Genomic DNA, 12,728 nt, shown 5'->3' with positions numbered 1-12,728 from the left:
AGTGCACTACTTGACCAACTACCTGTCCCTCCATATTGTTTGTGTGGCTAGGGACCTTGCCGACTACGCCAACTGGTCAAAAGTAATACACCTTACAGGGAATAGGGTGCTATGGCAGAGTATGACATGTACATCATCAATGTTATATCATCACCACTTTTACACACTATTACTGACACACTACTGATGAAGAGCATAGGTTACACACTAATATTAGAAACCGTATCGATACGTACTGTAAAGATGACTAGACACTCTGGTAGTCACTAGTACAATGGCTTTGCTTCTAATCACCTCTCCTCCACAGAAAGGTACATATATATCCTGTATTTGTCACTTCCTTTTTCCACGAACAAGGTGATAATAATGCTTCAGCTCATGAAACAGACAAATGTTCCCACTCAAAACAGGAATTTAGGGCAGAGAAAAGGATAAGAGCAGATGAACAGAATAGCACATTCTTTTTCCACCTTAGCCTTGTGTCCTGCAAGTCAGGAAGCTGAATGACCCTGTTGATGGAAAGAGGAAGCGAAAGTGAGATCTGAGAAGAGTGATCTCTCAGTGACTGAGAGCAAGCGGATAAACAGGACAGCAATAAAACACTGAAAATGACAAGATAGAGTGTGCTGTACTTTACTCCCTCATGGACCATTTAGAGACCATTGACATTCCATTGGTTTTGAGAGTGCAATTCAGTGTATTGGCATTATATCCACTGTTATATGTCTGAGGGACTTACCTGCAGAGACCCTGCTCATGAAGACCTCACAGTTTTCAATTGGACCAAATCAAATCAAATCAAATTTATTTATATAGCCCTTCGTACATCAGCTGATATCTCAAAGTGCTGTACAGAAACCCAGCCTAAAACCCCAAACAGCAAGCAATGCAGGTGGAGAAGCACGGTGGCTAGGAAAAACTCCCTAGAAAGGCCAATACCTAGGAAGAAACCTAGAGAGGAACCAGGCTATGTGGGGTGGCCAGTCCTCTTCTGGCTGTGCCGGGTGGAGATTATAACAGAACATGGTCAAGATGTTCAATGTTCATAAATGACCAGCATGGTCGAATAATAATAAGGCAGAACAGTTGAAACTAGAGCAGCAGCACAGTCAGGTGGAAGTTGAAACTGGAGCAGCAGCATGGCCAGGTAGACTGGGGACAGCAAGGAGTCATCATGTCAGGTAGTCCTGGGGCATGGTCCTAGGGCTCAGGTCAGTTGAAACTGGAACAGCAGCATGGCCAGGTGGACTGGGGACAGCAAGGAGTCATCATGTCAGGTAGTCCTGGGGCATGGTCCTAGGGCTCAGGTCCTCCGAGAGAGAGAAAGAAAGAGAGAAGGAGAGAATTAGAGAACGCACACTTAGATTCACACAGGACACCGAATAGGACAGGAGAAGTACTCCAGATATAACAAACTGACCCCAGCCCCCCGACACATAAACTACTGCAGCATAAATACTGGAGGCTGAGACAGGAGGGGTCAGGAGACACTGTGGCCCCATCCGAGGACACCCCCGGACAGGGCCAAACAGGAAGGATATAACCCCACCCACTTTGCCAAAGCACAGCCCCCACACCACTAGAGGGATATCTTCAACCACCAACTTACCATCCTGAGACAAGGCTGAGTATAGCCCACAAAGATCTCCGCCACGGCACAGAGCAATACAGCAGGTTGGCCCTGTGATGGACAGCTGCTGGTCCAATCATGACGCAGCAGCCCCCAGAAGGCCCAGGCCAGGGAAGGGAGAGAGATGTATCTCAGTCAGTAGGTAATTGGATGCCCGGGGCACAGCTGCCACTGGGTTAGGGTGAGGCGATAAAACAGCTCATTTCATTTCGAGGACATTTGATAGGCCTGAGCAACCAGCACTCCACAGTAGAGCTTGGCTGGCTGGCCGGAAACAGTGGGTTCTGTTGCATGGTGAAACTGGATCACATAGCAGTGGGTAGGTAGCATTAGCCCAGCAGGTAGCAGGACTGCTCTACTAGTTTCAATGTTACTGCATGCACTGGCATGAAAGCTTTAGCCTGGCCTCACATCTGTATGTGCTTTTATCAACTCTGACAGGCTGAGGAGTAATCTGGGGTGAAGGTAACTGGCTGAGGAGTCATCTGGGGTGAAGGTAACTCTTGCTGAGGAGTAATCTGGGGTGAAGGTAACTCTGGCTGGGGAGTAATCTGGGGTGAAGGTAACTGGCTGGGGAGTGATCTGGGGTGAAGGTAACTCTGGCTGAGGAGTAATCTGGGGTGAAGGTAACTCTGGCTGGGGAGTAATCTGGGGTGAAGGTAACTGGCTGGGGAGTAATCTGGGGTGAAGGTAACTGGCTGGGGAGTAATCTGGGGTGAAGGTAACTGGCTGGGGAGTAGTCTGGGGTGAAGGTAACTCTGGCTGAGGAGTAATCTGGGGTGAAGGTAACTCTGGCTGGGGAGTAATCTGGGGTGAAGGTAACTCTGGCTGGGGAGTAATCTGGGGTGAAGGTAACTGGCTGGGGAGTAGTCTGGGGTGAAGGTAACTTTGGCTGAGTAGTCTGGGGAGAAGGTAACTGGCTGGGGAGTAATCTGGGGTGAAGGTAACTGGCTGGGGAGTAGTCTGGGGTGAAGGTAACTTTGGCTGAGTAGTCTGGGGAGAAGGTAACTGGCTGGGGAGAAGGTAACTCTGGCTGGGGAGTAATCTGGGGTGAAGGTAACTTTGGCTGGGGAGTAGTCTCGGGAGAAGGTAACTCTGGCTGGGGAGTAGTCTGGGGAGAAGGTAACTGGCTGGGGAGTAGTCTGGGGAGAAAGTAACTCTGGCTGGGGAGTAGTCTCGGGAGAAGGTAACTGGCTGGGGAGTAGTCTGGGGAGAAGGTAACTGGCTGGGGAGTAGTCTGGGGAGAAGGTAACTGGCTGGGGAGTAGTCTGTGGAGAAGGTAACTCTGGCTGGGGAGTAGTCTGGGGAGAAGGCGGAAGCATATACAGACCAGGCTATGACATCTTGGGGATCGGACACAAACTAGGAAACTATTTTCTTCTAATCAGGGCCTCAACTATTATGGATATTAGTCCTTCTATACTGGGGATGTGAAGGGTACTACTGTACTACTCTGAAGATCTGTATTTCAGTTTGGCCTATATACAGTGGTGCAAGTTCTCCCACCTAAAAAGATGAGAGATTCCTGTAATTTTCATCATAGGTACACTTCAACTATGACAGACAAAATGAGAAAAATCACATTGTAGGATTTTTAATGAATTTATTCAAATTATGGTGGAAAATAAGTATTTGGTCACCTACAAACAAGCAAGATTTCTGGCTCTCACAGACCTGTAACTTCTTCTTTAAGAGGCTCTTCTGTCCTCCACTCGTCACCTGTATTAATGGCACCTGTTTGAACTTGTTATCAGTATAAAAGACACCTGTCCACAACCTCAAACTGTCACACTCCAAACTCCACTATGGCCAAGACCAAAGAGCTGTCAAAGGACACCAGAAACTAAATTGTAGCCCTGCACCAGGCTGGGAAGACTGAATCTGCAATAGGTAAGCAGCTTGGTTTGAAGAAATCAACAGTGGGAGCAATTATTAGGAAATGGAAGACATACAAGACCACTGATAATCTCCCTCGATCTGGGGCTCCACGCAAGGTCTCACCCCGTGGGGTCAAAATGATCACAAGAACGGTGAGCAAAAATCCCAGAACCACACAGGGGGACCTAGTGAATGACCTGCAGAGAGCTGGGACCAAAGTAACAAAGCCTACCATCAGTAACACACTACGCCGCCAGGGACTCAAATCCTGCAGTGCCAGACGTGTCCCCCTGCTTAAGCCAGTACATGTCCAGGCCCGTCTGAAGTTTACTAGAGAGCATTTAGATGATCCAGAAGAAGATTGGGAGAATGTCATATGGTCAGATGAAACCAAAATATAACTTTTTGGGAAAAACTCAACTCGTCGTGTTTGGAGGACAAAGAATGCTGAGTTGCATCCAAAGAACACCATACCTACTGTGAAGCATGGGGTGGAAACATCATGCTTTGGGGCTGTTTTTCTGCAAAGGGACCAGGACGACTGATCCGTGTAAAGGAAAGAATGAATGGGGCCATGTATCATGAGATTTTGAGTGAAAACCTCCTTCCATCAGCAAGGGCATTGAAGATGAAACGTGGCTGGGTCTTTCAGCATGACAATGATCCCAAACACACCGCCCGGGCAACGAAGGACTGGCTTCGTAAGAAGCATTTCAAGGTCCTGGAGTGGTCTAGCCAGTCTCCAGATCTCAACCCCATAGAAAGTCTTTGGAGGGAGTTGAAAGTCCGTGTTGCCCAGCAACAGCCCCAAAACATCACTGCTTTAGAGGAGATCTGCATGGAGGAATGGGCCAAAATACCAGCAACAGTGTGTGAAAACCTTGTGAAGACTTACAGAAAATGTTTGACCTCGGTCATTGCCAACAAAGGGTATATAACAAAGTATTGAGATAAACTTTTGTTATTTTCCACCATAATTTGCAAATAAATTCATAAAAAATCCTACAATGTGATTTTCTGGATTTTTTCTCTCATTTTGTCTGTCATAGTTGAAGTGTACCTATGATGAAAATTACAGGCCTCTCTCATCTTTTTAAGTGGGAGAACTTGCACAATTGGTGGCTGACTAAATACTTTTTTGCCCCACTGTATCTGTCAATGTCACCTCCCAGTGACGTCTTGACAAACCAACTGAACAGCGTTAACCCTTCCATGTTCAATGTCACCTCCCAGTGATGTCTTGACAAACCAACTGAACAGCTTTAACCCTTCCATGTTCAATTTCTGGAACAGAGAGTAAGGAGCAATGAACGAATCAGTCTTGATACCTGTCACTTTAGGGTCCCAGTAATTCACTATGGACTCTATAGTGGTCGTAAATCACCACGGTTGTGTCCCAAATGGCACCAGCACCCTATTCTATATATAGTGCACTACTTTTGACCAGACCTCTATTTAGGGAATAGGGGACCACTTGGGACAGAGTTCCAGTGGGCCTGTTCTTGTTTAGAAATAAAAACCTGATCCATGGAAAGGCGTTAACTACAAACATGACACTTTATTGAACGTTTGCCTGAATGGGTTACAGAATCTGAGAGTTAACTGGTTGTTCTTCTAATCAGGGGAAACATAGTTCTATACATAGGCATGCTGCGTCACTGCACAGTCACATCTGTGACAACCAATACCACCCCCGTCGGATGCCCCGAATGGAACAGTGTGAAGGCAAGCCAATTCAGGAGTGGACAAGTCAAGGACATGTCAAACCCAGACAGGAGGGGTGTTTACTAATGGGGCTGCCCAGGGGGGAAAAACTAACTTGACGGAACAGTAGTATGTGTAAAATCTCACCCTAATTTGTTCATAGCATCTTTATAAACACAGACATGAAGATCTAGATCTTTAGTAATTTCATAGAGATTTCCTTCCAAACTGGCAGGGGGTACAGTATTTGGGTAATCTGATGATGTCACAAGCAACTCCAACAGGTTATTTGTGGGCCCTTTGGCCTGTTTTGGACCCTATCCCCTGACACCCCCTACAGTTCTCTACCGTGTCTCTTATACAACCGTCTTTATCTCTCTCTCGTGTTCAAGAAAGCACAGACATAAAACTGTCATCTGATATACGCTAAAAAATATGATTTGTCACATGACCTTCACATAAATAGAATTAGTATTTAACAGTACGTCTGAGAGAAAGGTACTTACATGTATATAAATGGTGATGAGCATGCACAGATAGGTAGTCATCGACGAGTGCAAAAATCTACTAAGTAACAGTAACTTTTTACTTTTTTTTTGTACTCCACATTGAGTGAAAACATCACAAGATTGAAGAATTGAAACCCGCCCCTCTTCGGTTCTGGGAGGGTGAATCTCCACAGTTGTTCCTTGCTTGTTGTCCACCCACAGCCCTGAGGACAGGACCCGTATTCACAAAGCATCTTAGGGTAGGAGTGCTGATCTAGGATCAGGTCTCTCCTGTCCATATAATCTTATTCAGTATTATCTAAAAGGCAGAACTGATCCTATGCCAGCACTCTGAGGCCTGTAGCCTGTCCCACTGGAGCCTGGCACAGTGCAGTCAGAACGGGCCTGGGTCTGCCCCGGAGAGGCCCGAGCAAAGCCTGCCTTGGCATGCAGCGCTGTGGGTTAGGGCCATATACAGAATAACCAATCTAGTAATTATATTTCTATGGTTAGGCCTACATGTAGTGCCTGCCTACCTACCCACCAGTGGAGGCTGGTGGGAGGAGCTATAGGAGGACTGGCTCATTGTAATGGCTGGAATGCAATACATGGAATGGTATCAAACATATGGAAATGTTTGACTCTGTTCCGTTAATTTAATACCAGACATTACAATGAGCCTGTCCTCCTATAGCTCCTTCCACCAGCCTCCACTGCTACCCACCCCCCAGTGAAGAGACATCCTGTAGCCCAATGACCCAGGATTACACCAAAACACCCTTCGGGTCATAGGTCATAGATCAGAGGTAATTCTACCATCACTGCTCTACTCTCTGCATCACTCTATTATATCACAGACACAGTAGTCATTATCTATGAAGTGCAAAACAACAAGTATTTTTGATTAGCATTATGCAACGAATGTCATATCTCTGAAAAATGTATTACGTTTCCCCATATAATAAAACTGTTACAACAGACAGTGAAACATGTTTTGACAGAGGATACTGTATAGGAGATTTCCAAAGTTGTCGCAAGTAGGAAAAACCACACCCAAAGTTAGCTAGATGCCTCACAGACAGACCGTTGTGTTTTCCAACGTTAATAATCAAATCAAATCAAATTAAAAACATGGCTAGCATCTTGAAATATGTTTTAAAATACTAGTTAAAAAGAACAAAGAAAGACACCAGCAAGAGAAAAATAAAAAATGAAATAATAACAATAAAATCAATCCAGTCACAAATCCGATAAATTAAAATCTAATCATTATTACACTAGTCAGATGCCCAGTGGTTTATATAATATATTAGGCTGGTGTCTAAAAAAATCATCCTCTACAGTCAAAAAGAAATCTAACCAAAACAAGCTATACAGCACTACTATATACAGTCTCTCTCGTAAGGGGAGAGCTGGTAAGTATGTAAGGGAGAGGGAGACTGAAAACAGAGACCTTGCTGTAACACAAGAGTCTTTCTTGGCACAGAAAACGGTAGTTACCAGCACAGACGGACGAGAGGAGGGGGAGAGGCTTCTCAGATAAGGAGGACAGCACAGAGCAGTGCTGCCTTCCACATAGACAGGCACACACACACTGGGGAAAGAGCCATTTTGTCACACAGATATGTTTGCTGATTGGGGGGGAGTCAAAGCGATGTAGCCGTCACATAGACCATTGTAACCCCTCTGGACTGGCTCCTCCCTTCCTCTCTCTAGCTACCCATCCCCCCTTTCTTCTCCAGTCCTCCCCACAGGCTTATAGCTGATCTCACAGTATACTATATCTGATCATTCACAGGGACCAGGACAGGCAGTTCCACACCCCAGTCAGGGCTTGTCTATATATAGGCTGACAGTATGGGGTTGTGTATCTGAAGCTGACCAAGACGTCTGGAACTCTGGATCCATTTCTCAGGCTCACTGGAAACCAGTCTGGAGGAAATGGGAGAGGCACAGCCAGGACTGGAACAGGACTGGAGCTGTGTATTGCACAGTTGTTGTATATCCTCCCAACACTGATAAAATCAATAACACACACACACACGCACAAGCGTGCACACACACACACACACACACACACACACACACACAAACAGATAGAACATGTTTTTTATCTCTATGCACACACACACACGTTTGAAAAAACAAAACAGTAAAAGGGAAGTCCATCTCCTCCCCGCCGACCCATTTCTCTCTGATATAAAAGGACCGTTGGTTCAGTCCTGCTGGTTCAGAAAGTCTCTGTGGTCACAGGAGAACATGGTGGGAAAATACAGCCTGTCTGACCTATATACACAGTCCCAGTCTGACACCCTGTCTGTCCAATCGAAATCCCCTCCTCACTGACTGACATCCTGTCCATCCAATCAGCATCCCCGGATTCCCCCGGTTCCTACTGTTCGTCCAGTAGAAGCTTAGCTCTGTCCGCCAGGTGCTAGGTGAGCTGGATAGGTGTATAGTAGTTTGCGGTCATATTGTCGTTATGGTTAGTTGGACCGCAGCCTGGGTGGGTTCACAGTTCGGGGTTAGACAAGTGGAAAGACGAGATGAGTAGAGGTGAGTCCAGGTTACTCAGTAAAGGTGAGTCCAGGTTACTCAGTAGAGGTGAGTCCAGGTTACTCAGTAGAGGTGAGTCCAGGTTACCCAGTAGAGGTGAGTCCAGGTTACTCATAAAGGTGAGTCCAGGTTACTCAGTAGAGGTGAGTCCAGGTTACTCAGTAGAGGTGAGTCCAGGTTACCCAGTAGAGGTGAGTCCAGGTTACTCAGTAGAGGTGAGTCCAGGTTACTCAGTAGAGGTGAGTCCAGGTTACTCAGTAGAGGTGATCCAGGTACTCAGTAGAGGTGATCCAGGTTACTCAGTAGAGGTGAGTCCAGGTTACTCAGTAGAGGTGAGTCCAGGTTACTCAGTAGAGGTGAGTCCAGGTTACTCAGTAAAGTGAGTCCAGGTTACTCAGTAAAGGTGAGTCCAGGTTACTCAGTAGAGGTGAGTCCAGGTTACCCAGTAGAGGTGAGTCCAGGTTACTCAGTAAAAGTGAGTCCAGGTTACTCAGTAGTAGTGATTCCAGGTTCTAAGTAAAAGTCAGTCCAGGTTACTCAGAGGGAGGTGGGGTGGGGTGGGGTGGGGGGGTTGGTGAAGCAAGGGGTATTTTAGTTTTTTGGGGTCCAGAGTCTTGGAGTAGAGCCAATATAGATGAGGTACACACACACATATATACACAGGTAACTGACAAGATAATGGAAACACTTGAGTAAATGAGGTAGGGATGGGCACGGTTATTCGGATATTCAAATATCCAAATGGACGTTAGTATTTGAATACTTGTGAGAGTATTCATTTTTAGTCTATTTTAACAATGAAAAGTCTTTGTCTAAATGTAATTATTTATGAGACAATGCTACACACAAGGATATGCCATGACATTTGAACATTTTAATTCAATAAAACTATCTTTTGAATGTAGTTTTTATGACATAAAGTACATACCATAGTAGCCTACACGGGTTTCACGTGTGTGATACTGTCGGCCAATCAAAGTGGCACCGTCTACACTCAGTGGCTCTGTGTGTAGTAAGCAACGTGGGAGATCTCTAATCAATGCAAAATGGAATTAAAATGACAGAATTTAGTCAGTTAAATGAGAAGGAGTAGGCTACAACTACCAGAAACCATCAGGTAAGTTGTTGTTTAATCTGAATGGAGTTGTTGTAGACAAGGACGGGAAGCACAGCAAAATAACCTTAAGTACGTTTAGCCTAGGTAGCTAGCTAGCTGGCTAATATAGCTGGCTAACATAGCTAGCTTCTTTAGATTGATTTGATGCATACAAGACAGGCACTACCAGATGGGATGATAGATAACCTATGGAATCTACAAATTTGTTTAATTAGTCTGTATGGCTACTCTCTCTCTCTCTCTCGTAAAACTCACTGGCACCTGCCAATCACACACGCAAGCAAGCGGGACGCAAGTAGCACAGGCTGCACAGCAATCTAATTCCCAAGTTTAAACAACTCGACTATCCAGATATCTCCCCACAAAAATCATGATATTATTCGAATAGTGAAATTATTTCAAATGCCCATCCCTAAAATTAGATATTGAAAGCAGGTGCTTCTACACAGGTGTGGTTCCTGAGTTAATTAAGCAATTAACATCCCATCATTCTTTGAGTCAGGTATAAAAATGCTGAGCAGGCCATTATTTTGGCTACCATAACTATCCCCCCTTAGGATGATCATTCCCCCATCCACAGGGCACGAGTGGTCACTGAATGGTTTGATGAGCATGAAAATGATGTAAACCATATGCCACGTCTGTCTCAGTCACCAGATCTCAACCCAATTGAACACCAATGGGAGATTCTGGAGCGGTGCCTGAGATAGTGTTTCCACCACCATCAATTTCTCATAGAAGAATGGTGTCGCCTGCCTCCAACAGAGTTCCAGACACTTGTAGAATCTATGTCAAGGTGCAGTGAAGCTGTTCTCATGGTGGCCTAACACCCTATTAAGACACTTTATGTTGGTGTTTCCTTTATTTTGGCAGTTACCTGTAGGCACACACTGGCTAGAGAGGTTGGAGTTTAAGCCATACTTGTCCGTGTGTTATTCTATTGTGTGATGGGCTGTGGTGCGGTACAGGGCTGTAAGGTACCGTACCTACAGGAGGATGGAGGACAGAACACTGGCTAGAGAGGTTGGAGTTTAGCCATACTTGTCCGTGTGTTATTCTATTGTGTGATGGGCTGTGGTGAGGTACAGGGCTGTAAGGTACCGTACCTACAGGAGGATGGAGAACAGAGCAAAACATTCTGCTTTAGAAGAGTTTCTCCCAAAATAAACAAAAACAGAGCAAATATCTCAAAAGGGAGAAAGGTTTCACAGTTTTTCAGAAGTTATACAGTGGCTTAGTAGTCTCGTGGGAGTAAACTTGACTCATACAAAAGAAACCTGACAGTCAACATTTCAAACCTCCACAGCATTTGCAACCAAAATAGGATTGTTTTTAAGTTGAATATCTCCTACAGTGATTTAACTTCAAAACTACCTGTAATGTTTTGATCTGTCCTCCATACCTGCTCTCCCCCTCAGTCACACTCATTCAGTGGTTGGTTAGTGTATTTGATTAACACAGGGTGGGTGGTGTGTGTAAGCCCTCAGTAAGTCATCTGTTTAACTGTCTGTCCCCATACGCACATAGAGATCTGGGGGGGGGGGGGGGGGGGGGGGTCCTGATGGTGTCCATGTTATAGTTATCCTCTCTGGGTTATTCCTCTGTCCAAGGACCCTTCATCCCTTCTTCATCACCCCATTCTTCCTTCCTCTTCTTCTTCATCTCTGTCCTTCACCACAGCTGCCGCCCCGTATAGGTCGGGGGTGCGGAGGGGACCTGTGAAAGGGAGGAGAGGGAGAAAGAAATGGGACGTCAGTTTGGTAATATACAGTGTTTGAAATTGAGAGACACCTATGTAAACACACACACACACCGCACACACACCACAGCACACGTTCCTGATAAGAGGTTACATTTTGAATGTTGCCTGTATCACATCTTCAAAACCCTTCTTTCCTCTTTATCTTCCTCTTCCCCTTCTCTCTTCCTCTCTCTCTTCCTCTCTCTCTTCCCCTCTCTCTTCCCCTCTCTCTTCCTCCTCCCTCTTCCCCTTCTCTCTTCCTCTCTCTTCCTCCTCCCTCTTCCCCTCTCTCTTCCTCTCTCTTCCCCTCTCTCTTCCCCCTCTCTCTTCCTCTCTCTCTTCCCCTCTCTCTTCCCCCTATCTCTTCCCCTCTCTCTTCCCCTCTCTCTTCCCCTTCTCTCTTCCTCCTCTCTCTTCCCCTCTCTTCCCCTCTCTCTTCCTCTTCTCTCTTCCCCTCTCTCTTCCTCCTCTCGCTTCCCCTCTCTCTTCCTCCTCTCTCTTCCCCTCTCTCTTCCTCCTCTCTCTTCCCCTCTCTCTTCCTCCTCTCTTCCCCCTCTCTCTTCCTCCTCTCTCTTCCCCTCTCTCTTCCTCCTCTCTTCCCCCTCTCTCTTCCTCCTCTCTTCCTCCTCTCTTCCTCCTCTCTCCCTTTTTTATCTCGATTCAGTCTCAACAGCTAATCCTGCTCTTTATGCAGGAGAGAGCATCATTTCCAGAACTCCCCTCCTTTCCCTACTACCTACTAAAGTACATTAATACCACTCTGATGTAGGTGGCAGGTCTATGAGCATAATACTAGGAGGGAGACCATTTGGTTCACAGGTAAACGTTCCCAGAGCTTTAGCTGGGCGGTGGCTCAGTGATTTCTGGCTGTTTTCTAGTTCCAGATTCTGTACTGGCAGGTGTCAGAGCAGAGACTGGGAGGGAGCCATTTTAAAACGTTCCCAGAACGTAAGCTGAAAGTTGGCTCAGCGATTTCTGGACGCGTGGCTCCAGACTCTGCCAGGTCAGCAATGTTTATTTATAGCGAGGTGATTGGAGGTTAGTCACATGCGCTAGGGAGCTCACCCAACCATCCTGGGGCTATAAAGGGCGTGACTGGGCCAGGGACACAGCTGCATCACTCACACTGGAGAGATGGCTCTAGTCTGCAGCCCAGGGAACCCACTCCCTCATTCACGCACACACACACGCACGCACGCACACACACGCACGCACGCACGCACACACATACGCACACACGCACACACACACATTCTTGCGCAGAATAATCATTTGAGTTTGTATACCTGTGAATGGTAGCGTGTGACAGGGGTGTAAACGTGGGTGTAAATGTGTGTGTGCTCACTGCCCAGGTGAGTGAGAGTATGTTTCTATATATGTGTAAGTGTCTACACTGCTTTCTTGCTCAGGATCATAATCCGAGTTTGAATAGAGGTTGTGAATGGATGTGCAGCGTGGTCGGATGTGTAAACGTACAATATGAGAACTCACCGCTCCCCCATTCAGGATCATGGTCATCTCAGTGGGCTGGTACACGTTGCTGCGGAAGGGGGCACTGGGTCTGGGCGCTGTGTTACCATTATGATGACCTGCACTCCTCAGACCTGGCACAGC

The 12,728-nt window shown here is 46.3% G+C and overlaps 1 protein-coding gene across 4 annotated transcripts in view; it reads right to left on the bottom strand.

Moving 5' to 3' along the window:
- Window positions 1–5,042: 5,042 nt before the first annotated feature.
- The window catches only part of LOC109877036 (G-protein coupled receptor family C group 5 member B), a 37,983-nt gene continuing 30,297 nt past the window's right edge, over window positions 5,043–12,728 (bottom strand). For 2 of the 4 annotated variants that reach the window (XM_031813881.1, XM_031813882.1), the window contains exons 3-4: window positions 12,606–12,718; window positions 5,043–11,089 (exon numbers count right to left, since the gene is read on the bottom strand). In XM_031813881.1, coding sequence (XP_031669741.1) covers window positions 11,045–11,089; window positions 12,606–12,718 — 158 coding nt within the window. In that variant the 3' untranslated portion in view covers window positions 5,043–11,044. Of the gene's footprint in view, window positions 11,090–12,590; window positions 12,719–12,728 lie in introns of all 4 variants that reach the window. The other 2 variants (XM_031813880.1, XM_031813879.1) reach the window with 1 other exon arrangement.

Source organism: Oncorhynchus kisutch, unplaced genomic scaffold (assembly GCF_002021735.2).
Source record: "Oncorhynchus kisutch isolate 150728-3 unplaced genomic scaffold, Okis_V2 Okis06b-Okis10b_hom, whole genome shotgun sequence".
Taxonomy (NCBI): domain Eukaryota; kingdom Metazoa; phylum Chordata; class Actinopteri; order Salmoniformes; family Salmonidae; genus Oncorhynchus; species Oncorhynchus kisutch.
This window is presented reverse-complemented; position numbering and strand designations above follow the sequence as displayed.